A 26924-nucleotide genomic window follows, 5' to 3' on the forward strand; every position below is an offset into this window, starting at 1 on the left:
GCCCTGGACACAGAATTAACCTGTGCCTTCCTTTGCTGCCATTTTCAGATTCACTGACAGTGGAACAGACTGCTAAAGGTTTTTAAGCAGGGGCTGGATGGTCGCCTATCCGGGATGCCATACAGCAGATTTCTTAGATTTGGACTAGAGGGCCTTTGAGGTCCCCCTGCCTCTATGCTATGCCTCTCTTTGACACAAAAGGCAATTTCCCAGTCTAGTGTTTGACTTGATGTTACGTGCTTCCGTAAGGCAAGTCGTGAGATTATCCTTACGCTGCAGGTGAGGCGAACGGTATGGAAATAAGAGACGCTTCCATAATGCCAGAACTCGTGGACTTGTGGGAGGTTCAAGGCAGATGAAAGAAAGCATTTTCCTTTACACAACGCTTGAATGAATTTTATTATTTCAGTCACAGACCAGTTCCAGCCCACATACAATATCAAGGAAGTCATAAAACATGATAGGGATACATTTGAATTTGCAATTAAGTATAACAGGGACAATACAGATATAGCAACAGTTTAAAAATATATAAATTAAAACTTAGTCACTAACATATAGCCTAAAATTATCATTTAAGGCCTTAATCATTATGACAGCACAGCTTGTTCCCTAAGTTTCATAGAATCATAGAATCATAGAGTTGGAAGAGACCACAAGGGCCATCGAGTCCAACCCCCTGCCAAGCAGTTTTATGGCAATCACACAGAATTTGGCTACCCTTAACATGATCTCAGGATCCTTGTCCTCTACCAGGGATTTTAGACATTGAAGTTCAGATTCATTTGGAGATTTTTGCATAGCAGGGGTTATAAATACTGAGCGTATATCCCCGTAGAAACGGCAGCGTAACAAGGCATGAGAGACAGTTTCTACCTCCGTCACGTCCCAGGGGCAGACTCTACAAAAGCGCTTGGTTGAACTATGGATTTCTCTCCCACAAGCTGCCATGATGGCTAGCAAGCTGGGCAGCTGTAACAGAGGATTAGACAAGTTCATGGAGGAGAAGGCCAGCAATGGCTGCCAGCCGCAGTGACTGTGCTCTGAACTCCACTGTCAGAAGCAGCTGTGCTTCTGAATTCCAGCTGCTGGGAATTTCAAGAGGGAAGAGGGCTCTGGTGCTTGTGGGTTTCACAGGCACCTAGTTGGCCACTGTGAGAACAGGTTGCTGGACTAGATGGGCCATTGGCCTGATCCGGTGGACTCTTCTTACAAAGCTGCAGGTATGGCAATGCACCATAAAGATAAAGGTAGAGGGACCCCTGACCATTAGGTCGAGTTGTGGCTGACTCTGGGGTTGCAGCGCTCATCTCGCTTTATTGGCCGAGGGAGCCGGCGTACAGCTTCCGGGTCATGTGGCCAGCATGACTAAGCTGCTTCTGGCGAACCAGAGCAGTGCACGGAAACGCCATTTACCTTCCCGCCAGAGCGGTGCCTATTTATCTACTTGCACTTTGACGTGCTTTCGAACTGCTGGGTGGGCAGGAGCAGGGACCGAGCAACGGGAGCTCACCTCGTCGCGGGGATTCGAACCGCCGATCTTCTGATAGGCAAGTCCTAGGCTCTGTGGTTTAACCCACAGAGCCACAGAATTGTCGCACTGGAAGGAACCCAGAGGATCGTCTATGTAGTCCCTGCCATGCTGTGAGAAGAGATGACACTGAACCCTGGCTCAAATTCACCTCAACACTTGCAAAATGTTAGCCAGGCTTGGCGTGCATATGCAGTTTTTTGAACCAATTCCACAGGAGATCCCAGCAAGGCCACCCTGCTTCCTATGATCCTGGTACCACCACCTAACGGCACAAAGATGTCTTTCAGGCCCATCAGCAGCTGCAGGAAAGAGTCCTCTCTGCTTCTCCCCCCCCCACACACACACACCAACCTTTTTCATTTTGCATTACCTCAAAAGCACCCCTTCTCTTGTTGCCTTGGGATTTGGTGGCTGATCATTCCTCAGCCAGGAACGAGACAGCTTAATTGGCCGGTTTGCCATCTCCAAGGCTCCGCAGACACAATATTGTCAGCCCAGGTGAGAAGCGAGGCCAGGAAGGAAGCAGAAACCAGCGGAGGCCAATAAGCTCTTTCTTAATGACATGCCGGGCAAAGCCTCTCTCTTCCTTTCATAAAAGCGTCCTTTGCAGTTCAAACTGCAGAGAAAGAGACTGGAGTGAGCTGCCTGCAGGAGGGGCTCCCTGCCCTCTCTCATAATAAACACCTTCTCTCCACCGTCTGCTGCTTGCTTATCGCAGGGCAAGAGGAAATGGAGCCGGCTGGTTGTTGGTTCCCACCAGTTTACATCCAGAGAGGGGAAATGGTCTGTTAGGGAAAATGTGGCATTGCCCAGCCAACCTCAGTCGGCCACCAGGGAGCTCACACCTGCCTGTCTTAGTGGAGCAAGCGCTCCATTTGCCAAAAAAAGACCAGTCTTCTCTGCTAACACGGCTGTCCATTTGGAAAATGGGGATCAGAAAGCTTTGTGTGTCTACTTCAAGCTATCAGTAGGTCCCGGAACATCTTCTTCTGACCTCTGTGCTATAGCACCAAATGTTAGGTGTGTGTGTGTGTGTGTGTGTGTGTGTGTGTGTGTGGAGAGGGGGGGGGTAGGGCCAGATTTAGGTTTGATGAGGCCCTAAGCTATGAAGGCAATGGGGCATTTATATGTCCAGCTGTCTTTTGTCAACAACAAATTGTCGCTGTTTTTTGTGTTGAATATATGCTATGTGGTAATTTTTTGACCTAATAGGTATCTATAGCCATTTGCACATAACAAAATATGTATTTTATCAAAGCTATCAGTAGGTCCCGGAACATCTTCTTCCGATCTCTATGCTATAGCACCAAATGTTAGGTGTGTGTGTGTGTGTGGAGAGAGAGAGAGAGAGAGAGAGAGAGAGAGAGAGAGCTAGCTTTAAAAACTGTGACATGTGGCCTCTGTCACTCTATTTATGGAAATCATAATGGTAGGGCTTGATACTGCTGAGTGAATAAAAGGTTGGGTTTTTTTACAATAGGCAACAGACTCATAAAAGAGCCGCCGATTTGTGGGAAACGATGATAAATGCACTTAATGAGTTCCTTGAAACACGCTTGGCACCAGATTCCCCTTAATTGTGTTAAGACAGCGCTACGCGACGGTTTACAGGAACCTTCGTTGTATGTGTTTAAGCGCTGCAAGACAGACCACCAGGAAGCCTCGGAAGGCGGAAGGGCTTAGAACGGCTTGGGAATTATTCACTTTAGCGAATTTAACGCAGCCCGTCAATTTTCTGCTCGATAGTGCCAATCAGCTCTAAACATGTCTATGAATTGCTGTTGGTCCTGGCAGACAAATGGGATCTCCATGTTTCAGGAGCAGTAAGCCTGTATATTTAGAAACACAGGAAACTGCCTGGTGTTGAGTCGGAATCATTTGTCCATTTGGGTCAGTCAACACTGGTTGGCAGCGGTTCTTCACAATTACTGTCACAGAATCTCCTTCCTTGGAGGTTTTTAAACAGAAGTTGGGCGGCCACCTGTCAGCAATTCTTTAGCTCCGACCCCTGCATTGCATTGGTGGAAGGCACAAGCAGGGGAAACCCATGGGAATCTCCTGTGGAAGGAGGCTGCAAGCCAGGGGATTGGTGGTGGGCCACAGGAGTGGTTAGTGGAAGAAGTCTGGAAGGAGCAGGAGGTGTCAAAGGCTGAAGACTGTCTTGCCAGAGTGATGCATGCTCTAGTTATCTCCCGCTTGGACTACTACAATGCGCTCTACGTGGGGCTACCTTTGAAGGTGACTTGGAAACTACAACTAATCCAGAATGCGGTAGCTAAACTGGTGACTGGGAGTGGTCACCGAGATCATATAACACTTGTCCTGAAAGACCTACACTGGCTCCCAGTACGTTTATGAGCACAATTCAAAGTGTTTGTGCTGACCTTGAAAGCCCTAAAGGCCTCGGTCCAGTATACCTGAAGGAGCATCTCTACCCCCATTGTTCTGCCCAGACACTGAGGTCCAGCTCTGTGGGCCTTCTGGCGGTTTCCTCACTGCGAGAAGTGAGGTTGCAGAGAACCAGGCAGAGGGCCTTTTCGGTAGTGGTGCCCACCCTGTGGAATGCCCTCCCATCAGATGTCAAGGAAATAAAGGCAGCCCTGCTTAGGGAAGTTTTTAATGTTTGATGTTTTATCGTGTTTTTAATATTCCGTTTGGAACTGTGAAACAGTTTCTTCGCAAATGCAATTCTGGTTCTAAACGCAGCATAAGGGGTCTCTATAGTATAGTGTATTTTAAAATGGGGTTTTAGAGTTTTTAGGGGTTTTAGAATGTTTTATGTAGTTTTTCAATTTCATTGTTCTGCATGGGACAATGACAATAAAGATATTGTATATCGTATATATCGTATATCATAACTGCCTAGAGTGGCTGGGGAAACCCAGCCAGATGGGTGGGGTGTAAATAAATTATGGTGGTGATAATGATGAGGCAACAGGGTTTAGTGAGCAGGAAGAAGCTGTGGCAGAGAGCAGTCCAGAACCAGAGGCAGAAGCAGAGGCTGGTGAGGAAGAGGACCAAGAGGCAGAGTGGAGGCAGGCTGCTGAAGAAGCCTTTCCCTCCTGCTGTGACCAGCTCCCCTCCTCCCTGGTCTCACAGAACATGCAGAGGAATGAAGTTGCTGGAGCAAAGAGAGACTAGATGAAGGAGTCTTAGGCTGCTGGAGAAGGAACTGGGAAAGGAGCCTTAGCAGTGGGAAGTTGGGGACCTTCAGTCCTCACAACCGCCTCATTGGGGCAAAACCTACTGAGTTGCTGTGATCACTAGGCCTGTTTTGGTTTCTTTGAACAAAGAGTTGACTCCACTGACACCAGGTGTTTTATTGCCAACCTACTCCTGACTCTGGCTCCTGACATTTGCCCTTGTGGGACACAGCAGGGAGAAGGAGGAACAATGCTAGAAGGAGTTGCCTGCAGTTGCTCACGTCTCAAAATGGTTCCATGAATCCTAAAAGGGATGCATATCATTCTTCAAAGGAAATGAGACTTACTCAAGAACAGCAAGGCAATCTGAAAAGGCAAATGAAGAAGAAATCCGGAGGTCAGGAGACCATTAGTTGAGCGAGGTCAGGCTGACAAAACACTGAAGAGCTCGGGTTATCAAATCGCAGGATTTGGGGTTGGCGTTACTTTTCGTACATCAGCAAAGGATGATTATTCAGGATAATAGCTTTGCTTACTAAGAAAGCGTCTCCTGCTAAGAGAGCAATTAGGAAATGGCCCGTGGTCTTGTAACTGATTCATAACAGCATTTTTAAAAGCACAGATAGCTGTAAAGCATCGCCCCCGCCCCCAACTCCAAAACCTGAATGGAGGACATTCTGGACCAGGTTGTCAAAGAACAAAACAGCATTGAATAGTGTGATGGTGGCTGGGGAAACCCAGCCAGATGGGCGGGGTATAAATAATGAATTATTATCGTTACTAAATTGCTGGTATCTGGCCTAAAGCATTAGAGCTCTTTGAATCTCAATTTATTTATTTATTTGCTTACTCATCTTAGAACCCCCTAATTTAACAAATTCTCTAAGCAACTCTCAGGAAATTACAATCATTAACCGGCAAGCAAGAGGTAAACATGTGCTATAAAAATACAATTAAAAATCCATTTTAAAGAAATTGAGCAGAACATTGAAAGCAAAAGTACTGAGCAGGGTGATCGGAAAATAAATCAAGAAAATAGATAGAGCTAATATGGTGGCATGAAAATATATATTGTCCCTCTTGGGTGCTATCCTTTGGAAGCATCTAGGCTGCTCTACATTGTTGTTAACTATTAATAGTGTGGCTCTAGCACCAGCGTGTTGGCGTAAAGGATTGGAGCTCTCTGAATCCTGGCTCTTGTTGCCTCTGATAGGAGGAAGAGAAGAAGGAGATCTCTTCAGCCTCTCCTTGCCTTCCTTAGACTTCCTTAGAGAGCCAGTGTGGTGTAGTGGTTCAGAGCGGTGGACTCGTAATCTGGTGAACCGGGTTCGCTTCCCCACTCCTCCACATGCAGCTGCTGGGTGACCTTGGGCCAGTCACACTTCTTTGAAGTCTCTCAGCCCCACTCACTTCACAGAGTGTTTGTTGTGGGGGAGGAAGGGAAAGGAGAATGTTAGCAGCTTTGAGGCTCCTGGAGGGGAGTGAAAGGCGGGATATCAAATCCAAACTCCTCCTCTTCCTCTTCCTCTTCCTCTTCCTCTTCTTCTTCTTGTTCTTGTTCTTCTTCTCCACGAACTTCTCCTTTTGCTGATTTCAGGTTATGAGAGGGGGCACTGCTGTAGATTTGCCTCTTTCTGATATTCCGGCATTAATGAAATCTCAGCATTTTGCCTCTAAAATGTATTTAAGTCAGAACACATAAACTGAGCTCACTTCGGTGTCTGGTTTCAGGAACTGTAGCACTACTGATTCTGCATAAACAAAAAGTAACATAAAATTTGGCCAGCCCCAGTCCCAAGTTGTGGGAGCAACATTGTTGGTTGCTAGTTCCTGCCTGAGCCCTGTCCTGCTTTCCTGCCTGAGCTCCTGACCCGCCCTGGCTCCCTGCTTGCGTGCCTGTTCCTGACTTCACCCGACTCCCTGCCCTGCACCCAGCTTCAGCTACTACGGACTGCCTCCTCGATGCACCTTTGACCACTGACCAGACTTGGACCTTGCCTCTTGGGTAACCCACGGGACCAGCACAGAACCACTAACACCAATGGGAAAGATGGCTCTGAGGAGGCACAGCCAGAGAACAGAAGGATCAAGAGAGTGACGAATTTCCCTTTCCCCTTGCTCTCCACTCCATTTCCAAGAGCATTTCAGTCTCTCAATTATGGTGAATCAGCAAGGAGACCTTGCTGTAATGAAGAGGGGAATCCTGCATTTTATTCCCCGCCAAGGACCGAAAGGACTTCATTATTGCTCCGGCCTCATTTTCCTCACCTCAGCAAGGGAAGTTCTCCTCCTCCAGCAAAACCTGCCAAGTTACTGCCATTGTTGATTTGCATCATTCTTCCTTCCCCACCTCCCAAACCAATGTGCCTGGAACATTTTTGTCTGCAGTAGGATGCAGAACGACTCATGCATGCACATGAAACCTCCTTGTGTGTTGCAAGAGGGGACCATTTTTGATAACTAGAAAATAAGCTCTTGCTGGAACCTTGTCCTGATTTTTTTATAGCTCAGGGGCTCAATGCTTCCCCATTGTGTTGAGAAGAAGGAGGAGGAGGAGGAGGAGGAGGAGGAGGAGGAGGAGGAGGAGAAGGAGGAGGAGAAGAAGAAGAAGAAGAAGAAGAAGAAGAAGAAGAAGAAGAAGAAGAAGAAGAAGAAGAAGAATGCACCAGGCAGAACTCACCCCTCAACCATGCAACACACAGGTCTCCTAGGGAGAAGCAGCAGTCAGTGTCGTATCCCCTACATCCGAGCCCCAAGGTTGCACTGAGGAGGACTTAGATGAATCCCAAGCCACCCTACTCAGGGCTAGGAGCCCTTGGTACCTGCTTTTATATTGAGGATGGAGGACATGGTTCTTCCATCACCCTTAGACTCTGAGGGTGACTCCCCTGTTCCACCAACATGTAATCTGATTCCACTATGAGTCCTTTAAGGATTGCAGGGAGATTGGTAGAGCACGAGACTCTTAATCTCAAGGTCAGGGGTTAGAGCTCCACATTGGGCAGATGATTCCTGCATCGCAGGCGGTTGGACTAGATGACCCTCATGGTCCCTTCAAACTCTATGATTCTATGCCCTGGAAAAGAGGCACTGGGAGGGGCTGGATTGGTAGGCCTTGCAGTCTTCTTCCTCTTCTTAAGCCTTCAAATTATTCTGGTCCTTTGCTGAGACAACGTCGACCACAGCTCAGCACGCAGGATCCACTGGGAGCTGACCAGGGTCCTGAATTGGTTTGGCTGTACTAGATTGAAACAGGTTCTGGTAATTACTTCCACCTCCGAGCCCCAGCAAAACAAATAGTTCTTGGCTTAAGTAGAACGACATCCCCGAGGCATACAGCAATGGTACTCTGCCATAAATACAATCAGTTTGGAGCTGTCATTTCCATTTATCAGTTCCTGCCTTTGAGGCAAACCTTCTGAAGAGGAACTTTCAGATCGTAAAGATCACTATACTCAGCCAAATCTGTTATTCCAAACGTCTCTCATATCTCTACTGGGTGTCATCTCACAAAAGGCTTTGGGGAGAAAGGATCCGTGTGGCGTTTGGCTCTCATGTCCCAGTTCAAGGGGACATACCTTCAAAAGCAGTGCTTTGCTGGAGCAGACCAGGGTCCATCTGGCCTGTCCACCTGGTCAAGCCTTCTGCATCCAGACTGATGCCTGATGAGAGTTCACAAGCAGGGTACAAATGCCATCCTTTGCTGTTTGTCCCTCCTATCTGCGGTCTTGCTATTTCTGATGTTCAGGGTGTGAGTGCCGTTCATTTTGTAGTCCTCATGCCACCATCCAGCCACAAAAAGAGGGAGATATCAGCAGGCTCAAGGTTTTGCAGAAATACAAAAGATATGGGGGGGATGACCTAGAGGTGTGTGAATGTGTGTTAACCCCCCCAGAACCCAGCTCATTGGTGACTGAGCATGCTCAGTGGGTGCAGAATCCTGATTAACAGTGTAAAGGTGGTTCTTCCCACCATTCATGACCACTTCACAACACTAAGTTGAGCTCAGATCCCCAGACCTACTGAAATTCTAAAGCAGGCATGGGCAAACTCCGGCCCTCCAGATGTTTGGGACTACAATTCCCATCATCCCTGACCACTGGTCCTGTTAGCTAGGGATGATGGGAGATGTAGTACCAAACATCTGGAGGGCCGGAGTTTGCCTATGCCTGTTCTAAAGGCATTCTAATGCAAGCAGAAAAACAGGAGCCTCTTTCACAGGGGAAGAAAATCCGGCAGAAAGTGGAAGACAGATTTCAGCACAGTGCTATTGTTGCAGACACAGATCTGAAAGCAAGTTGCAGAACTGCGGAGTCTCTGATTCTTACAGCTAGGAGAAATTCTCAGGAGAGTCACCAGGGCTAAATAAAATTACTTTGGGGAGTTGCCAGTTGCCAGCTCGGATTTCAGATAACCATTTCTCTGCCCCCTCCCCAGACTGCCTCTTCAACGCCCTTTGCGGCTCAAGATTGGAATGAGCGTGCCTTCATTCCACCTGAACATATTGCTCCTTTATTGGAACTCATCTCAAACAGGTAGAAAAGAGGGAGACTCCAGCAACGGCTCTCCAGGAAGAAGGCCAATTTAATTTTCACTCCCTTTATTGTATCACAACTTGCAAGAGGAGAAGCTCTTCCTGCACCGCAGAAAACACATCGATCATTTCGTTGTGCCTCGTACGTGTTTATCGGCACTGATCTTGTTTCCTCTCCCCCCCCCCATTTTTCTTGCAGATAAATTTTGTTTTCCTGTTTAACATAGTTAGGATTCTAATGACAAAGCTGAGAGCGTCGACGACTTCAGAAACAATACAGTACAGGTAAGCTGAGTGCTGCGCTGCTGGAAAATCACCTTTCCCCTTATATCCCCAACCAATCACTGCTCTCAGGATCAACTCCCAGCAATCTTCGGGGGGGGGGGCTGGGAGAGAACTGGAGAACTACTGCCAGCCATAATTCACATCCATCAAACCTCCTTTGGGGAAGGTTCTCAGGCAGGGTGGAAGGAGAAAGAACTTGCCAATGTGAAGACCACCTGGTGGAAACTCCTACACATATGGTTGTCAGTTGTAAACTATATGCTGATCTCCGCCAGCAAGTTCTAGATCAACTCTGTATCCCCAAATGGAAACCAGAGTCGGAGGTCATACATTTTCTATTACTGGGGAATGATCAGGAGCTCACCAAGTTAGTGGCTAAATATTTGTTTTTTTGTCGTTGAAATACACTGCAGAAGTCTGATCTCCCTGGAGACCAAGAGAGGTGACGATAGACTGCTCTGCCTCCTTTTTTTTAGCAAATGGTTTGTGCCCCTGGGGAAGTGGTAATTCTGTATTGATTTGTTTTGGATGTTTGTAAAGGTGAAGGTAAAGGGACCCCTGACCATTAGGTCCAGTCATGGCCGACTCTGGGGTTGTGGTGCTCATCTCGCTTTATTGGCCGAGGGAGCCGGCGTACAGCTTCCGGGTCATGTGGCCAGCATGACTAAGCCGCTTCTGGTGAACCAGAGCAGAGCTCGGAAACGCCGTTTACCTTCCCGCCAGAGTGGTACCTATTTATCTACTTGCACTTTGATGTGCTTTCAAACTGCTAGGTTGGCAGGAGCAGGGACCGAGCAACGGGAGCTCACCCCGTCGCGGGGATTCGAACCGCCGACCTTCTGATCGGCAAGTCCTAGGCTCTGTGCTTTAACCCACAGAACCACCCGCGTCCCTTGGATGTTTGTAGGTGATGCCAATAAAAGGTTTGAAAAGAAATTGTAGACATGTCAGAACTAGATGGACCAATGGTTTGACTTGATATAAGGCAGCTTGATGTAAGGTGGTTCCCATGTATTCTGCAGGAGACTGCCTCATGGAATAATAGAATCGTAGAATTGTGGGATTGTAGAGTTGGAAGGGACCCCAAGGGTCATGTAGTCCAACCCCCTTGCAATGCAGGAATCTCAGCTAAAGCATCTATGACCGATGGCCACCCAACCTCTGCTTAAAAATCTCCAAGGAAGGAGAGTCCATCACCTCTCGAGGGAGTCTGTTCCACTGTTACCGTCAGAAAGTTCTTCCTGATATTTAGTTTGAATCTCCTGTCTTGTAACTGGAAGTCATTGGTTTGAGTCCTACCTTCCAGAGCAGGAGAAAACAAGCTATTTATTTACTTTACAAATGTATAGATGGCTTTACAACCCAAGTCTGTCTATACAGGATTAAATAAAAAATAAATAAAATCATGACTAACATATTTCTTACACATAAGTGAAGCCACGCCTCTGGGTTGTGGTTTGAAATCTGAGAGAAACCAGTTGGAAATCCCCCGAGCCTCTGAAATCCTGTAGCCTTTCATCCCCCACGCACCTTAGAAATTGCCAATCTGTCTGGCAAACTCAAAGCTCATTTGCTTAAACATGTCATTTCAACACTCCTTCACCTTAATCACTATGAAGTCAATTGGGTGTCGAGGTTTCATTTCACTGTGAAAGACACCAGTTATTATAAAGCAAATTCAATAGAGAGTTGTGATTGGAATCAGGCTGAAGAACATCACCGCCAACCGCTACCTCTTCATTTAACATTACCTTCCTTTAATTATAGGCCGTTTGTGTGTCATAGAGTGGCTCAGGTTAAGAATATTTCCTAATAGCAAAATGTGCATTTGCTTAGGGGGGGGGGACAAGGGGTCATCCAGCTGTTCTTGGACTCTGCACCTCCACTAAAGGTAAAGGGGTAAAGGGACCCCTGACCATTAGGTCTAGTCGTGACGGACTCTGGGGTTGCGGCGCTCATCTCGCTTTATTGGCCGAGGGAGCCGGCGTACAGCTTCCGGGTCATGTGGCCAGCATGACTAAACCGCTTCTGGCGAACCAGAGCAGTGCACGGAAATGCCATTTACCTTCCCGCTGGAGCGGTACCTATTTATCTACTTGCACTTTGACGTGCTTTCGAACTGCTAGGTTGGCAGGAGCAGGGTCCGAGCAACGGAAGCTCACCCCGTCGTGGGGATTCGAACCGCCGACCTTCTGATCGGCAACTCCTAGACTCTGTGGTTTAACCCACAGCGCCACCCGCGTCCCTTCAACCTCCATTAGCCCCAGCCATAATCATCAGTGGTCATGGATGATGGGAGTTGTAGTCTTTTGGAAGACCGCAGGCTGCCCCTCTTTGCTGCATGTGATCAGGTGACTGTCAGTCTCATTCTATCTCATATTTTATATTTAGTTCTGCTGACTTTCCCTCTCTATGCAAGAAAAACCCTGGCTTTAAGACCCATTTCCCTCACTCTCGCATTGAAAGCTAAATTGCCCTTTCTCCCCCTGTTCAGCTCCGCCTTCCTTCGAGTTTTGGAATCAAATTTATTGGCAATTAAGCTAAATGTTCCGAAAGCTGACTTGCTAGATCCCAGCTAATGCTTTGCAAAGCAGCTCTTCTGCAAGCAAATTAAAATAAGCTGATCTGCTCTTTACAAGTCCTCTATTCTCCCACCTCTCCCCCCCCCTTTTTTTTGCAAAGTTAAGATAAACTTTGCTGAACCTGAACTGCGGAAGAGCTCCGCTCAAGGTTGTGTTAGCAAACTAAGGAAGAGATACCCAGCTCTATAGACCCAGCTGTAGAAATCTGGGATATAGCAACATGAAGCATCTTAGAGTCAAATTATGGGGAACAGAGGAGACATGTGGCACAGCTCTCCTAGGGCTGTATCATTTCAGAAAGCAGGGGTTGGGGTTGCCTGTTTGAGGTTAAGAACTCCTTGCAAACAGAAAACTAGGGTTTAGAGGAACGCCTGGCTTGCAACCTCCTAATTTTTCACAGGGAAAGAGTTGGTAGAGTATTTAAGCTTATGATTTGCACCACCCATGTTCTGAAGTGGTACAGTCCCAGGAGCCCCACCCCCACCCGGATTATACCACTACATTGTGAAATGTATAGATCAGCTCTTTGGGAGTTTGATTTTAGCATATGTGTAACCGAGGCAATGGGACATGGGTGGTGCTGTGGGTTAAACCACAGAGCCTAGGACTTGCTGATCAGAAGGTCAGCAGTTCGAATCCCCGTGACAGCGTGAGCTCCTGTTGCTCGGTCACTGCTCCTGCCAATCTAGCAGTTCGAAAGCATGTCAAAGTGCAAGTAGATAAATAGGTACCACTCTGGCGGGAAGGTAAATGGCATTTCGTACGCTGCTCTGGTTCACCAGAAGCGGCTTAGTCATGCTGGCCACATGACCCGGAAGCTGTACGCCAGCTCCCTCAGCCAATAAAGCGAGATGAGCGCCGCAATCCCAGAGTCGGCCACGACTGGACCTAATGGTCAGGGTCCCTTTACCTTTACCTTTTAACCGAGGCAAATGAATTAGGACCTTGCAGTGGAATGCCCAGTTTCCCAAGTGCAAATAGGGCCTTTTCAGTGGTAGCACCTGAATTGCAGAACTGTGCTTTCAGAGTGGTATGTCTGGCACCACTGAGTCTCCTTTTTTTAGCACTAGCAGAGACCTAAAAAAAAAAATTACCCAGACCTTTAAATCTATTATTTTCCATTTATTCTTTGGACAGAGTTGGGGGAGGATTCAATTCAGTTCACATTTAGAGGTAAACCTACCTAATTTGCACTCCATGAAAAAATATGTGAACCAAAACACAGCCACAGTTCAAAATTCACCCTTCTCTGAATTTTGCAGTGTTGTTCTCCAGCCAAGTAATGTGTACAAAAATGCATATAATGGTGAAAACTGTGTTGCAAAAATGTGTATATTAGGCAAAATTCCATACAAATATGTGTCTATTGGGATATATCAGAACTAAAACTCTGGTTAGTTTTCCCGGTTACTTTCTTATAAATCGCAAACTGATGTGGAAATGTTGGGAAATAGGTTTAAGACTGGAAAAATGGGAACCAGACAAGACACTGAAATTGTCTGACTCATCTATCCCTGACTGTGTCGATATTGACTTGGGCAAGATCAGAGTCAACTTTGTTGGGTTTATAGGTTTCAACCCCCTGGCTTCACCCCTAAACTCCCAGCCACACTGAACAGGAAGCGATAAAGCAGGCTTAACGTTTGGCTATAACGCTGTGCAGATTCTCTGTAAAAAGTGAGTGAACAAATGATGGCACAAGCTATTTGGGAATCTCCTGAGTCTCATTGTCTGGAATTCTGGAATTTGGGTGGCCTTTCATCCCACACATACCTTAGAAACTACCACCACAAGTCAGGCAAATCCAGTCTCATTCACTAAACGTGATTTCGGCATTTCATTGGTGAGATGGTGCCCTCCATCAGTGTTCTCATTTTCTGCCATTTTTGTGAACTTTCCCCCTTTGATCTCTCCTTAACAGGAAGGCCGTCAAAGCAACATTAGTTCTTCTGCCTCTTCTGGGTATTACCTACATGCTTTTCTTCGTCAACCCTGGGGAAGATGATATCTCCCAGATATTTTTCATCTACTTCAACTCCTTCTTGCAGTCTTTTCAGGTAAGGGGTGTTAAAAGAAAAACGGAAAATGGGCATTTAAATGCCTAAATGCCTAAACTGGCTCAGCTTTGACAAGTGTGTTACTCTGTTGACCGCTAGAGCTCGCAGTCAGGGTGACTGACAAGGAATGATAGCCAAGAGAAATACCTCACGGACTGTGGATGGGTTATAATGTATGAGGTCCTTGCCGCGGGATTGCATTCATCCAGTGCTTTACCAGCTGCACTGGCTCCCGGTGGAGTACAGGGTCAGGTTTAAGGTGCTGGTTTTGACATTTGAAGCCCTATGTGGCCTAGGACCCTCATATCTACGGGACCGCCTCTCCTGGTGTGCCCCACGGAGGACCTTAAGGTCCACAAATAACAACACTTTGGAGGTCCCAAGTCGCAAGGTGGTTAGATTGGTCTTAGCTAGGGTCAGGGCCTTTTCAGTACTGGCCCCGACTTGGTGGAACGCTCTGGAGAATGCTTTGGAGAACATTCACTCAATAATAATAATAATAATAATAATAATAATAAGTTTTATTTATACCCCACCCTCCCCGGCCAGAGCCAGGCTCAGGGAGGCTTACACCAATAAAATTACAATAAAACATAATGGGGGGGGGGGCAAACAAACAAACAAGACAGCCGGTTTATTAAAATACGAGTTAAAATACAATTTAAAATGCAGCCTCATTTTAATAGTAGCCCATAAATCAAAACCATAAGGGGAGGAAACATAAGAGTCAGACTGAGTCCAGCCCCAAGGCCTGGTGGAACAGCTCTGTCTTGCAGGCCCTGCGGAAAGATGTCAAGTCCCGCAGGGCCCTAGTCTCTTGTGACAGAGTGTTCCACCAGATCAGGGCCACAGCCGAAAAAGCCCTGGTTGAGGCCAGCCTAACCTCCCTGTGGCCTGGTACCTCCAAGATCTTTTTGTTTGAAGACCATAAGGTCCTCCGTGGGACATGCCAGGAGAGGCGGTCCCATAGGTACGAGGGTCCTAGGCCGTATAGGGCTTTAAAGGTTAAAACCAGCACCTTAAACCTGATCCTGTACTCCACCGGGAGCCAGTGCAGCTGATATAGCACTGGGTGAATGTGATCCTGCAGCGAGGACCCCGTGAGGAGTCTTGCCGCAGCATTCTGCACCTGCTGGAGTTTCTGGGTCAGTCTCAAGGGCAGCCCCACGTATCACTTATAGAAGTGGAGTCGGGCTTTATGTAGTAACCATCTGTGATATATACATGATTTCCAAGATGTAGTGTCCGGTTAAAGAGATTTGTCCCCCAAACCAATTTATGAACAGCCAGCCATAGATCTAGACCAGGCATGGGTAACCTGTGGCCCTCAAGGCAACAGGAACTCTGATCAAAAGTGTTTGTTTTATTCTGTTTTACTCTGTTTTTATTGATCTCTCATAGCTACCTAGAGACTAGCTGGAGATGGGATACTTTTTTTTTTTAATTGAACAAACGAATGGAGTTCTAGTCCAACAGCATCTGGGGGTCTCCAGGTTAGGCACCCCTAATCTAGACAATATTAAGGGTCGCTCTGCTGAGATAACGCAGCATTACTTTGAGATATATCTCAATAAAGCGACTGTTCAGGAATCAACTTGTTGGCAGAGGAATATTGGGTGAGGGAGATCAGAAGTAGAAAAGGGAGGGCTTTGTGATGTTCACCCCCAAACATTCCAGCCTTTTTTCATGCCTCTTCCTATCCTCTTTTGCAACGGGAGGAAAATAACCTCATACCAATGTCTTTCTGTTTCTTCTAGGGCTTTTTTGTGTCTGTGTTTTACTGCTTCTTGAATGGAGAGGTAAGTTTCATTATTCTCTGTCCATTAATAAAAAGTTGGTGGGGTTGTTTTTTTTAGCAAAATGGAGAAGTTGTGCTTCCTAATAGAAAAAGGAACATCCAGTCTTGGTTATGTTTGTCTTCCCAGCCACTCTATGAGGGAAGCCTCAGTCGGTAACCTGTGAGACTCTTCATCTCAGAGTTGTGGGTTTGAGCCCCAGGTTGAGCAAAAGATTCCTACATTGCAATTACCGTATTTTTCGCACCATAGGACGCACTTTTTCCCCTCCAAAAATGAAGGGGAAATGTGTGTGCGTCCTATGGTGCGAATGCAGGCTTTCGCTGAAGCCTGGTGAGTGAGAGGGGTCGGTGGGCACCGACCCCTCACCACGCTCTCCAGGCTTCGCACACCTCTCTGCAAGCAGCGGGAGCCCAGCGCTGGGCTCCCGCTGCTTGCGGAGAGTTGCCTGCATGCTCAGGCCTGCGCGCGCTGAGCTCAGCGCATCCAGGCTTTGCGGACCTCTCCGCAAGCAGCGGGAGCGCTCCCGCTGCTTGCAGAGACTTGCCTGCATGCTGAAGCCTGCGCGCGCTGAGCTCAGCGCGTCCAGGCTTCGCGGACCTCTCCGCAAGCAGCGGGAGCGCTCCCGCTGCTTGCGGAGAGTTGCCAGCATGCCGAAGCCTGCGCGCGCTGAGATCAGCGTGCCGAGGCTTTGCGGACCTCTCCGCAAGCAGCGGGAGCGCTCCTGCTGCTTGCGGAGAGCTGCCTGTTTGGGGGCTGGGGTCAGGGGAAGCTCGAGCTTCCCCCGCCCCAGCCCCGCGCCTGGGGGGGAAATAATTTTTTCCCCTTTATTTCCCCCCAAAAAAACTGGGTGCGCCCTATGGTGCGAAAAATACGGTATACGAAATTATTTCCGATCTACATAGGAGAGATTGAGGCACCAGGCAAGTCAGTTGCTTCATAGCTTGCTGGGCTGGGTCAATTCAGGATTTTCAACATGCTTGGAGGATCTGCAACATAAAACAGATTATGCATGTTATCCTCACAGCCCCTTGATATGCACAATCTTAACTTCTCCCCCCCCCCCAAAAAAAAATATCTGGCAAAACATTCTGAATCCATATCCACACTCCAAACCTTTGCTTTGAAATATACCATATTTTTCAGTGTATAATACAATAGTACAGTGGTACCTTGGGTTACATACGCTTCAGGTTACATACACTTCTGGTTACAGACTCTGCTAACCCATAAATAGTACCTCAGGTTAAGAACTTTGCTTCAGAATGAGAACAGTACGTCTCAAAAAGTAGAGTTCAGATGCAGCAAACAAGCGTGCACACCAGGAAATGGGCACAAATGGATGTAGCAAATGCAAAATTAAAGGGAGGGATCATGGTTCAATCCCCTCCCCTTGGCATCTCCAGGAAGGACTGGGAATGTCCTGCCCCAAACACTGGACAGCCTCTGCCAGCCAGTGTAGACAATACTGGACTAGACCAGGTATTTGACTCAGAATAAGGCAATTTCCTATATGATCTTCTGGTGGTGGTGCACTCTCCTGGAAAACAGCTCCCCGATTCTCTGGCTGACAATGCAACAACATCTTCCACTGTTTGTACATTTGCTGAGCAAGAACTTTGCAAAAGCCATTTGCTTTAACAAGAGTTTTAAAGCTGGCTTCTATACAGACATGCACACACATCTTGCTCCCATTTCCTCGCTGCAGGCCGTTTAATCCCTTTGCACTCTGGGGAGAAGTTTCCCATCTTCCTTCACGGAGCCATTCATTGAGCGCTCATCCCCTCCACTCAAGCAGAGCACCACCCTAATGGTTTTCTCTCCTCTCCCTGCACAGAGGACTTTTCAGAGCCATTAGCAACAGCACCGTTCTTCTCTTTCTGCTCTGCCTTTTCTGACTTGACCCATTCCATCCCATTAGCCAGGTATAACAGCATTTGATTGCGATAATTTCGGGATTCATTTGCTTCCCTTTCTGCCTGCGTGATTCCCTGCTCTCCACCTCCCGCCCTGTGCAAAGTAGAAAGGCCTTTTCCGTGCACCTCTTGCAATTATTCTAAGGCTTCTTGAAACATACAAATAGAGAGGCAAGTCCTTCCAATGTCAAGCCACCACATTTGGCGGCTTTCTCCAGCTTACCAGCCTGCCGCTTCCTCATTGCATTGTTCAGTCCATCAATGGCACACTCAGGTGAGTCACTCCAGACACAGGAGAGAGAGAGAGAAGATGGGATAAAACAAGATAATGTTATTTCGTCGGGGTTCAGCAACAAGGGGTTGGCATGCTCAGCCAGATGCCAAGGGCCCATGTCCCACCAGGGGGCCCGTTCTCATGCACACACACAAACACACACTCATGAGGGCTCACCTCTCATCAGCCATGCTCTAGGGCCTTTTGAGTAGCTGGCATGAGTTGCGTGGCAATTCCCCCCCCCCCCCCGTGGAAATAATGACACATGAAACAATTGTTAAGGTTAATGGGCTAAAAAAGGCCACAACTTTATTGGTTACAGGTGATGAGCAGTATTGGCTTAGGCACTGGTCCTAACCGACTATATCCGACTGGAGTCCTGCTGATGAACATCAACTAGGAACTCCCCCAGGGTCACCGATAGGGGGCATGCCTTAGGCCCTCACCTCCCCAGGCTTTGGACAGGGCCACGCCCCCCAGAACCCTTTACCGGACTACCCTTCAATATGTGGGGCAGGTGATGGTGCTACCTCCCCTCTTCCATCTACAAAACAATGCCAATATCAATGCCAAACTTCCAATAGCATGAAAGTTGTGACGATTTGCTATGAGGTAGGCGAAAACCAAGTGGCTGGTGCCAATTTGCCAAGTGGAAAAATACCTACCAGGCCCCTCAACGGCGACCAACCAAGGGCCATAGCAAGGTCAAAGAACGAAAATCTTATAGGGTGGGAGGGTGGGAAAACAGAACAGCTGATGAGCGGCAAAGAGGGAGATTCCCAGCTGTGTCCTGCCTTTATAGGGTAGGCCACGCCCCCTGAGCTGGCCAATTGGCCGGCCAGGGTGTGACACGGCCGGGAATCTCCCCAATCGTGTGGGGGCTGGCATCCACCCACCGCGAGCGTGGAGGGGCTGTGAAGCCCGCAACCCCACCTCCTCCAAAGGGTGAAAGTGGCTCTCTTGGACTGTGGTGATGCTTCTTGCTTGGCTGGCTGGCTGGAGAATTCAGAGAAGTGTGGCCGGTGGGGGGAGAGGGAGAAACTGTGTGTGTGTGTGTGTGTTAGAGAGAGGGGGAGAGAGAAGAAACCTCTGGCTTTTGCATGTAGCCTATTGTACAAAGGTAAGAGCCATGGGTAGGGACGCGGGTGGCACTGTGGGTAAAAGCCTCAGCGCCTAGGGCTTGCCGATCGAAAGGTCGGCGGTTCGAATCCCCGCGGCAGGGTGCGCTCCCGTTGCTCGGTCCCAGCGCCTGCCAACCTAGCAGTTCGAAAGCACCCCCAGGTGCAAGTAGATAAATAGGGACCGCTTACTGGCGGGAAGGTAAACGGTGTTTCCGTGTGCGGCTCTGGCTCGCCAGATGCAGCTTTGTCATGCTGGCCACGTGACCTGGAAGTGTCTTCGGACAGCGCTGGCCCCTGGCCTCTTAAGTGAGATGGGCGCACAACCCTAGAGTCTGTCAAGACTGGCCCGTACGGACAGGGGTACCTTTACCTTTAAGAGCCATGGGTGGCGCTGTGGGTAACCCACAGAGCCTAGGACTTGCTGATCAGAAGGTCAATGGTTCGAATCCCCGCAATGGGGTGAGCTCCCGTTGCTCGGTCCCTGCTCCTGCCAACCTAGCAGTCCGAAAGCAAGTCAAAGTGCAAGTAGATAAATAGGTACCACTCCGGCGGGAAGGTAAACGGCATTTCCGTGCACTGCTCTGGTTCGCCAGAAGCGGCTTAGTCATGCTGGCCACATGACCCGGAAGCTGTACACCGGCTCCCTCGGCCAGTAAAGTGAGATGAGCACCACAACCCCAGAGTCGGTCATGACTGGACCTAATGGTCAGGGGTCCCTTTACTTTTACCTTTAAGAGCCATAGCCATGGATCAGTTGTCAGGGGCTGGTTGGACGCAGAGGAACGCTGGGAGGCACCAGCTGGGGAACCACCAAAGGAAGAAGGTTCAGAGTGTTGGTGGGATGAGAATGAGGCACCAGAGGGACAAGGCTGGGAGGAAGAGATGTTGGAAGCTGAAGAGGTAACAGGGCTGTGTGAATGGGGAGAGTCTGTGGCAGAGAGAAGTCCGGAAGCTGAAGCAGGAGAAGAGGAAGACCAAGAGGCAGAGATGAGTCAGGCTTGTGAAGAGGCCCAGGTCTCTCCCACTCCTGCTGCACCCAGCTCCCCTCCCCGCTTGTCTCCCAGAACCAGAAGAGGCATGAAACGAGAGGAGCAAAGGCAGGCACACAGACATAGCATCAGATTGCTTGGGAAAACCCTGGAGAGGAGGAGACATAGGCAACTGTGGGGAGGTGGGGACCTTTGGTCTTCATGGGGGCAAGTCTTGCTGGAGATGAGTTGCTGTGCTCATTAGGCCTGACACTCCTGCGCGGATCCTGTATTGCTAATAACGAGTTCACTACAACTCGCTCATTGTGATTTCCTGCTGCTTGCTCCTTCCATCGGCCCTCTGTTCTTTCTGGCTCCACTCACCATGAATCATAGAATCATAGAATCATAGAATCATAGAGTTGGAAGAGACCACAAGGGCCATCAAGTCCAACCCCCTGCCAAGCAGGAAACACCATCAGAGCACTCCTGACATATGGTTGTCAAGCCTCTGCTTAAAGACCTCCAAAGAAGGAGACTCCACCACACTCCTTGGCAGCAAATTCCACTGTCGAACAGCTCTTACTGTCAGGAAGTTCTTCCTAATGTTTAGGTGGAATCTTCTTTCCTGCAGTTTGGATCCATTGCTCTGTGTCCGCTTCTCTGGAGCAGCAGAAAACAACCTTTCTCCCTCCTCCATGTGACATCCTTTTATATATTTGAACATGGCTATCATATCACCCCTTAACCTCCTCTTCTCCAGGCTAAACATGCCCAGCTCCCTTAGCCGTTCCTCATAAGGCATCGTTTCCAGGCCTTTGACCATTTTGGTTGCCCTCCTCTGGACACGTTCCAGTTTGTCAGTGTCCTTCTTGAACTGTGGTGCCCAGAACTGGACACAGTACTCCAGGTGAGGTCTGACCAGAGCAGAATACAGTGGCACTATTACTTCCCTTGATCTAGATGCTATACTCCTATTGATGCAGCCCAGAATTGCAGTGGCTTTTTTAGCTGCCGCGTCACACTGTTGGCTCATGTCAAGTTTGTGGTCAACCAAGACTCCTAGATCCTTTTCACATGTACTGCTCTCAAGCCAGGTGTCACCCACCTTGAGCATGTGGCATCTCAGGAGGCTCATTTGGGGGGTGGGATGTAGCCCTGGAATTTATAAAGGTTCCTCTACCCTGTTTTATAATTTGCCTGGCGAGGTCCCGCCTCTCCCCAGTAGGAATAAAGACACATGACACCATTATTTTAGGTTAATGGGCTAAAATTTGCCACAACTTTATTGGTTACAGGTAAAGAGTGGTATTGGCTTAGGCATTGGTCCTGTCCGACTATCCGGCTTCAGCCTGTTTGCCTGAAGACCGGGAAGGGTTAACACCAGCAGGGGAACCCTGCTGATGCACATCAACTAGGGACTCCCCCGGGGTCACCTCTCGGGGGCGCGCTTTAGGCCCTGACCTCCATAGGCTTTGGACGAGGCCACACACCCCGGAATCCTTTACCGGACTACCCTTCAATATTTGGGGTAGGTGATGTGCTCCCCCCCCAACACATCTACATAATAATACCCCTATCAATGCCTAACCGCCAAACCAAGAAGTTGTGACGATTTGCTACAAGGTAGGCGGAAAACCAAATGGTCAGTGCCAATTTGCCAAGTGGAAAAAATTGCTACCAGGCCCCTTAACAGCGAACGACCAAGGTCCATAGCAAGGTCAGAAGGGGAACCTTGAAGGGTGGGCGGGTGGGAAAACCAACGTAGCTGAGCGGCCAAAGAGGGAGATCCCGGGCCGCTTGGCTGGCTCAGGGGATGACGTGGCCCGAAGATTCCCCTGATCACGCAGGGGTTGGGGCTGTGAAGCCCGCAACACCACCTCCTCCCGAGGTCGGAAGTGGCTTTTACAACAAAATGCTGTTGTGCTGAAGAGCAGTAGGATGAATTTTTGAAATGTAATGAAATCACAGCAGCTGGAGGGGAGTTTGGGGGGAAAGAGGCGAGTGTTTGGTTTAAGCCTTCCCTTCCCCTTGCGTCCTTTCCTGATGCAAACCACTCCTTCTCCATGCCAATTGCTGCCAGGGTGCGGTTACCTGGGGGTAGGGAAGGAGGAGAGCCCAGCGGCGGATGTGAAAGCCCCGTGGGACAGAGGTTTAACCTTTGCATCCAAAGGACCTTTGCTTTGTGAAGTCTCCCTCCTCCTCAGCATCTGTGCTCCATCGCTCTGCCTTCTGCAGGGCTTTCCAGGGTGCTTTGCAACGCCACCTGCCTTCTCCCAATATAGTTTTATGCCATTCCCAGAATCTCTGCTGCACTTTCGCTGTCAGTGCCATCACGGGCAAATTGCACTTCTTTTCCATTCCCCAGGTGCACTTCAAAAAGTTTGCCAGAGGCTGAGGAGAGAGAGAGAGAGAGAGAACAGGCTGAGGGAGAAAAATGCTTGCATCTTTCTTTTCCTTTTTACTTTCTCCTTCTGTGATGGAACTCTTATTTGTGGACTTCCCTGGCTTTTTTCTGGCCCACGTAGGACCAGCCTGGATAGTTGGCCTTGGTGAAGATTTGACGTTTTCATCCCCAAAAAGTTTTTGAATTGAGTTTCTACTGAAATGAGGCTGCATTTTAATGCTGTATCTTAATCTTGTTTTTAAGTTGTAGTTTAATAAATTGTTTTTATACCTGGTGTTAGCCCCCCTGAGCCCGGCCTTGGCTAGGGAGGGCGGGGTATAAATAATAATAATAATAATAATAATAATAATAATAATAATAATAATAAATGTTGGTGGTGGTGGTGGTGGTGGTGGTGTTATTTTCAGGTATCGGAGCTGCAATCCCTCATGTAAGGTTTTTCCAGTGAAAAATAAGAAACCACCATTCTAAATGAATTTTAACAGGGAGAAATGTAAAGTATTGCACTTGGGCAAAAAAAATGAGAGGCACAAATACAAGATGGGTGACACCTGGCTTGAGAGCAGTACATGTGAAAAGGATCTAGGAGTCTTGGTTGACCACAAACTTGACATGAGCCAACAGTGTGACGCGGCAGCTAAAAAAGCCAATGCAATTCTGGGCTGCATCAATAGGAGTATAGCATCTAGATCAAGGGAAGTAATAGTGCCACTGTATTCTGCTCTGGTCAGACCTCACCTGGAGTACTGTGTCCAGTTCTGGGCACCACAGTTCAAGAAGGACACTGACAAACTGGAACGTGTCCAGAGGAGGGCAACCAAAATGGTCAAAGGCCTGGAAACGATGCCTTATGAGGAATGGCTAAGGGAGCTGGGCATGTTTAGCCTGGAGAAGAGGAGGTTAAGGGGTGATATGATAGCCATGTTCAAATATATAAAAGGATGTCACATAGAGGAGGGAGAAAGGTTGTTTTCTGCTGCTCCAGAGAAGCGGACACGGAGCAATGGATCCAAACTGCAGGAAAGAAGATTCCACCTAAACATTAGGAAGAACTTCCTGACAGTAAGAGCTGTTCGACAGTGGAATTTGCTGCCAAGGAGTGTGGTGGAGTCTCCTTCTTTGGAGGTCTTTAAGCAGAGGCTTGACAACCATATGTCAGGAGTGCTCTGATGGTGTTTCCTGCTTGGCAGGGGGTTGGACTCGATGGCCCTTGTGGTCTCTTACAACTCTATGATTCTATGATTCTATGATTCTAAATGCCAGATGAGATATAGTCAAGATGTGATGTAGTTTGAAGCAGTGGGCTGGAGGCAAGGAGACATGAGTTCTATTTCCCCATGCAGTGATGTAGACAGTCCCTATGCCTGTGGCCCATATAGCTCTGGGCCTCAGCCCCTATCTGTGAAATGGGGACATTTGCTGGTTTTCACCCTTTGCCTTGCAAACTTTAGGTTTAATTTCCTTAGGATGCGGATCTTTCTTTGTGCCCTTGAGGTAAGAAAACAACAACAATGATGTACACTGATGAGGATATTCAGAATATTATCCTTACCATTATTATTGACAGACTGCACAGAGTTCTTAGGAGAAGGAGTGTGTCTGGCCTTGTACAGCAGAAATAGTCATAATGTTTGTGGGCATCCAGCCGGATGACCTATAACTTTAATAATAATAATAATAATAATAATAATAATAATAATAATAATAATAATAATTTTTATTTATATCCCACCCTCCCCAGCTGAAGCCGGGCTCAGAGCGGCTAACAACAGTAAAAATAACACAGTTTACATAAAATAACAATCAATTAATTGAAACACATTCTGAAATCAATTCATTCTAAAATCAGTTCAGAGTCAAATTAATGGCAACCATTGGGCTAGAGTTCTATGAGGATTACAGAAAGAGAGAGGGGGTCAGACTGTGCCTTGGCCAAAGGCCTGGTGGAACAGCTCTGTCTTGCAGGCCCTGCGGAAAGATGTCAAGTCCCACAGGGCCCTAGTCTCTTGGGACAGAGCGTTCCAACAGATTGGGGCCACGGCCAAAAAAGCCCTGACTTTGGTCAAGGCTAGCCTAACCTCCTTGTGGCCAGGGACCTCCAAGATGTTTTACTATTTTGGAAAGGCCTTTCTAAGCTGAAAGAGTTTCCTTCTGAGGAAATAGAGCTTCGAACACCCTTCCATCAGTACAGTGGTACCTCTGGTTATAGACGCTTCAAGTTACATATGCTTCAGGTTACAGACTCCGCTAACCCAGAAATAGTACCTCGGGTTAAGAACTTTGCTTCAGGCTGAGAAAAGAAATTGTGTGGCAGCAGTAGGAGGCCCCATTAGCTAAAGTGGTGCTTCAGGTCAAGAACAGTTTCAGGTTAAGAACGGACCTCCGGAACGAAATAAGTACTTAACCCGAGGTACCACTGTACTTAGGCTTGCTTGCATGGAGCTCCCAGCCCCAGAATGAGCTGGCCGTGGTCCTGAACACTCAGGTCCCATACCCTGGACTCTTCAAAAGCAAACCCTGCAGACTTCAGCCTGGAACAGGAGGCGGTCCTGTTGTCACCAGTTTTAACTTCCTTTTCCCATATCAATTTAATGCAGGGGCAAACCAACATGGTGCCCTACAGATGTTCCTGGACCACAACACCCCTCATCCCTGTTCACCAGCCATGCTGTCGGTGTCTGATAGGAGTTTAAATCCAACATCTGGCAGGCTGCATATTGGCCGCCTCTGACCAAGAGGCTCAAAACTCATTCTAAGTGAAGTCTCTCATCACAACTCATTGGCCGTCCTTTTGCTTTCTCTTACCAGTGCCTACCAGGCAGCCTTAAAAAGGTAAAGGGACCCCTGACCATCAGGTCCAGTCGTGGCCAACTCTGGGGTTGCGGCGCTCATCTTGCTTTACTGGCCGAGGGAGCCGGCGTACAGCTTCCGGGTCATGTGGCCAGCATGACTAAACTGCTTCTGGCGAACCAGAGCAGTGCACAGAAATGCCATTTACCTTCCCACTGGAGCGGTATCTATTTATCTACTTGCACTTTGACGTGCTTTTGCCAGACTGTTTATTTTGGCACACCACTCCAATATATTTGCCATACTCCAGGAAGTATAAGGCGGCTTCCTATACCCCTGTGCCTTTTTAAGCACAGCATGTATGCTTGTTAAAATTTCTCTCCCCTTTTGCCAGGCGAAAACGTTTCTCTATAACCAGGTTTTTGGTCGATTAACATTTTATGTGCTTGTGGGAAGAGGGTTCATTTTTGTTTTGTTATGTAAGCTGCCTTTAGTGTCCGCTGCTTCTAACTCTGTTTTTTTGTAAGCTGCCTTGTAAGCGTCTAATCGAAAGGCAGAGTATACTTTAAAATAAACAAAAGCCCTTTCTTTACAAATTAGAAAGGAGAGATTATACAATTGCCTTTGCAAAGGCAGTGCCTTCCAGATGTTTTGTGCTGCAAATCGCACCAGCACCAGCCAGCAAAACTGAGCTGATGGGAGATGGCAACGGAAACATCTGCAGGGCACTCACCTGTTGAAGGCCAACCTAGACAGACAGCTGGAGGGTAGATTTATCTGCTCCCATCGCATCTGGGAAATGGGGCAGTTATTTTCCATGCCGAGGGAATACATCGTATTCATCTAACTGGAAAAACAATCTTGCAAATCAACTACTTCTGACGTTTCGCCAGCAGATCCAATTGTTTCCTCCTATCGTGAATTAAGAGCGACAGCCACTTTCCAGCCATGGAGAAAAAGGAGTCCAGCCATTTCTCCTCCGATCCATCTGAAGCAAGCTGGTTTTTTTATTTATAACAGCGGTGTTTATAGATAAGCATCTATGTGGTGCCCATAATTGATGTATTTTCTCTTGAGGAAGCAGGGGGGGCAAATCCCTTGGTGATTCAAAACACTAGCAGGGGGAAATCGTTCAGCAATACCTGCCACCCCATCATTACTGAGCATTAGTTGTAACCAACAGCTCTGCAGGGCAGAAAGCACATCCATTCATTCCTTGTCCTCTAACTAATCTCCCCTACCAGCTGGAAACCACACAAAAATGGTCTTTCTGTCCTTTTCTGTTGTTTAAGGTTATCTCTCTGCCTTGGCTGCTAACCATCCTTACGCCTCTGCATTCAAGCTGCCAGGGAAGATTACACTAGATGAGAGAGATAATGGAGAGGAATATCAGGAAGAAGAAGCAGTTTCTTCTTCTCTCCATTGTGACTTCACACCTGCTTTGCCTCCCTCTCCTCTCTGTCATGAAGGAGCTCTGAAAAGCAAACCGCAGGCTCTTTTTAGCAGGTGCTAAACAT

General features: G+C 48.0%; 1 protein-coding gene across 5 annotated transcripts in view; it reads left to right on the forward strand.

Moving 5' to 3' along the window:
- Positions 1 to 26924, forward strand: part of CRHR2 (corticotropin releasing hormone receptor 2) — a 191179-nt gene that overhangs the window by 158450 nt on the left and 5805 nt on the right. For all 5 annotated transcript variants that reach the window (XM_053359521.1, XM_053359522.1, XM_053359519.1 and 2 more), the window contains 3 exons: positions 9411 to 9496; positions 14000 to 14135; positions 15893 to 15934. In XM_053359521.1, coding sequence (XP_053215496.1) covers positions 9411 to 9496; positions 14000 to 14135; positions 15893 to 15934 — 264 coding nt within the window. The remainder of the gene's footprint in view (positions 1 to 9410; positions 9497 to 13999; positions 14136 to 15892; positions 15935 to 26924) is intronic.

This window comes from Podarcis raffonei, chromosome 12 (assembly GCF_027172205.1).
Source record: "Podarcis raffonei isolate rPodRaf1 chromosome 12, rPodRaf1.pri, whole genome shotgun sequence".
NCBI lineage: Eukaryota > Metazoa > Chordata > Lepidosauria > Squamata > Lacertidae > Podarcis > Podarcis raffonei.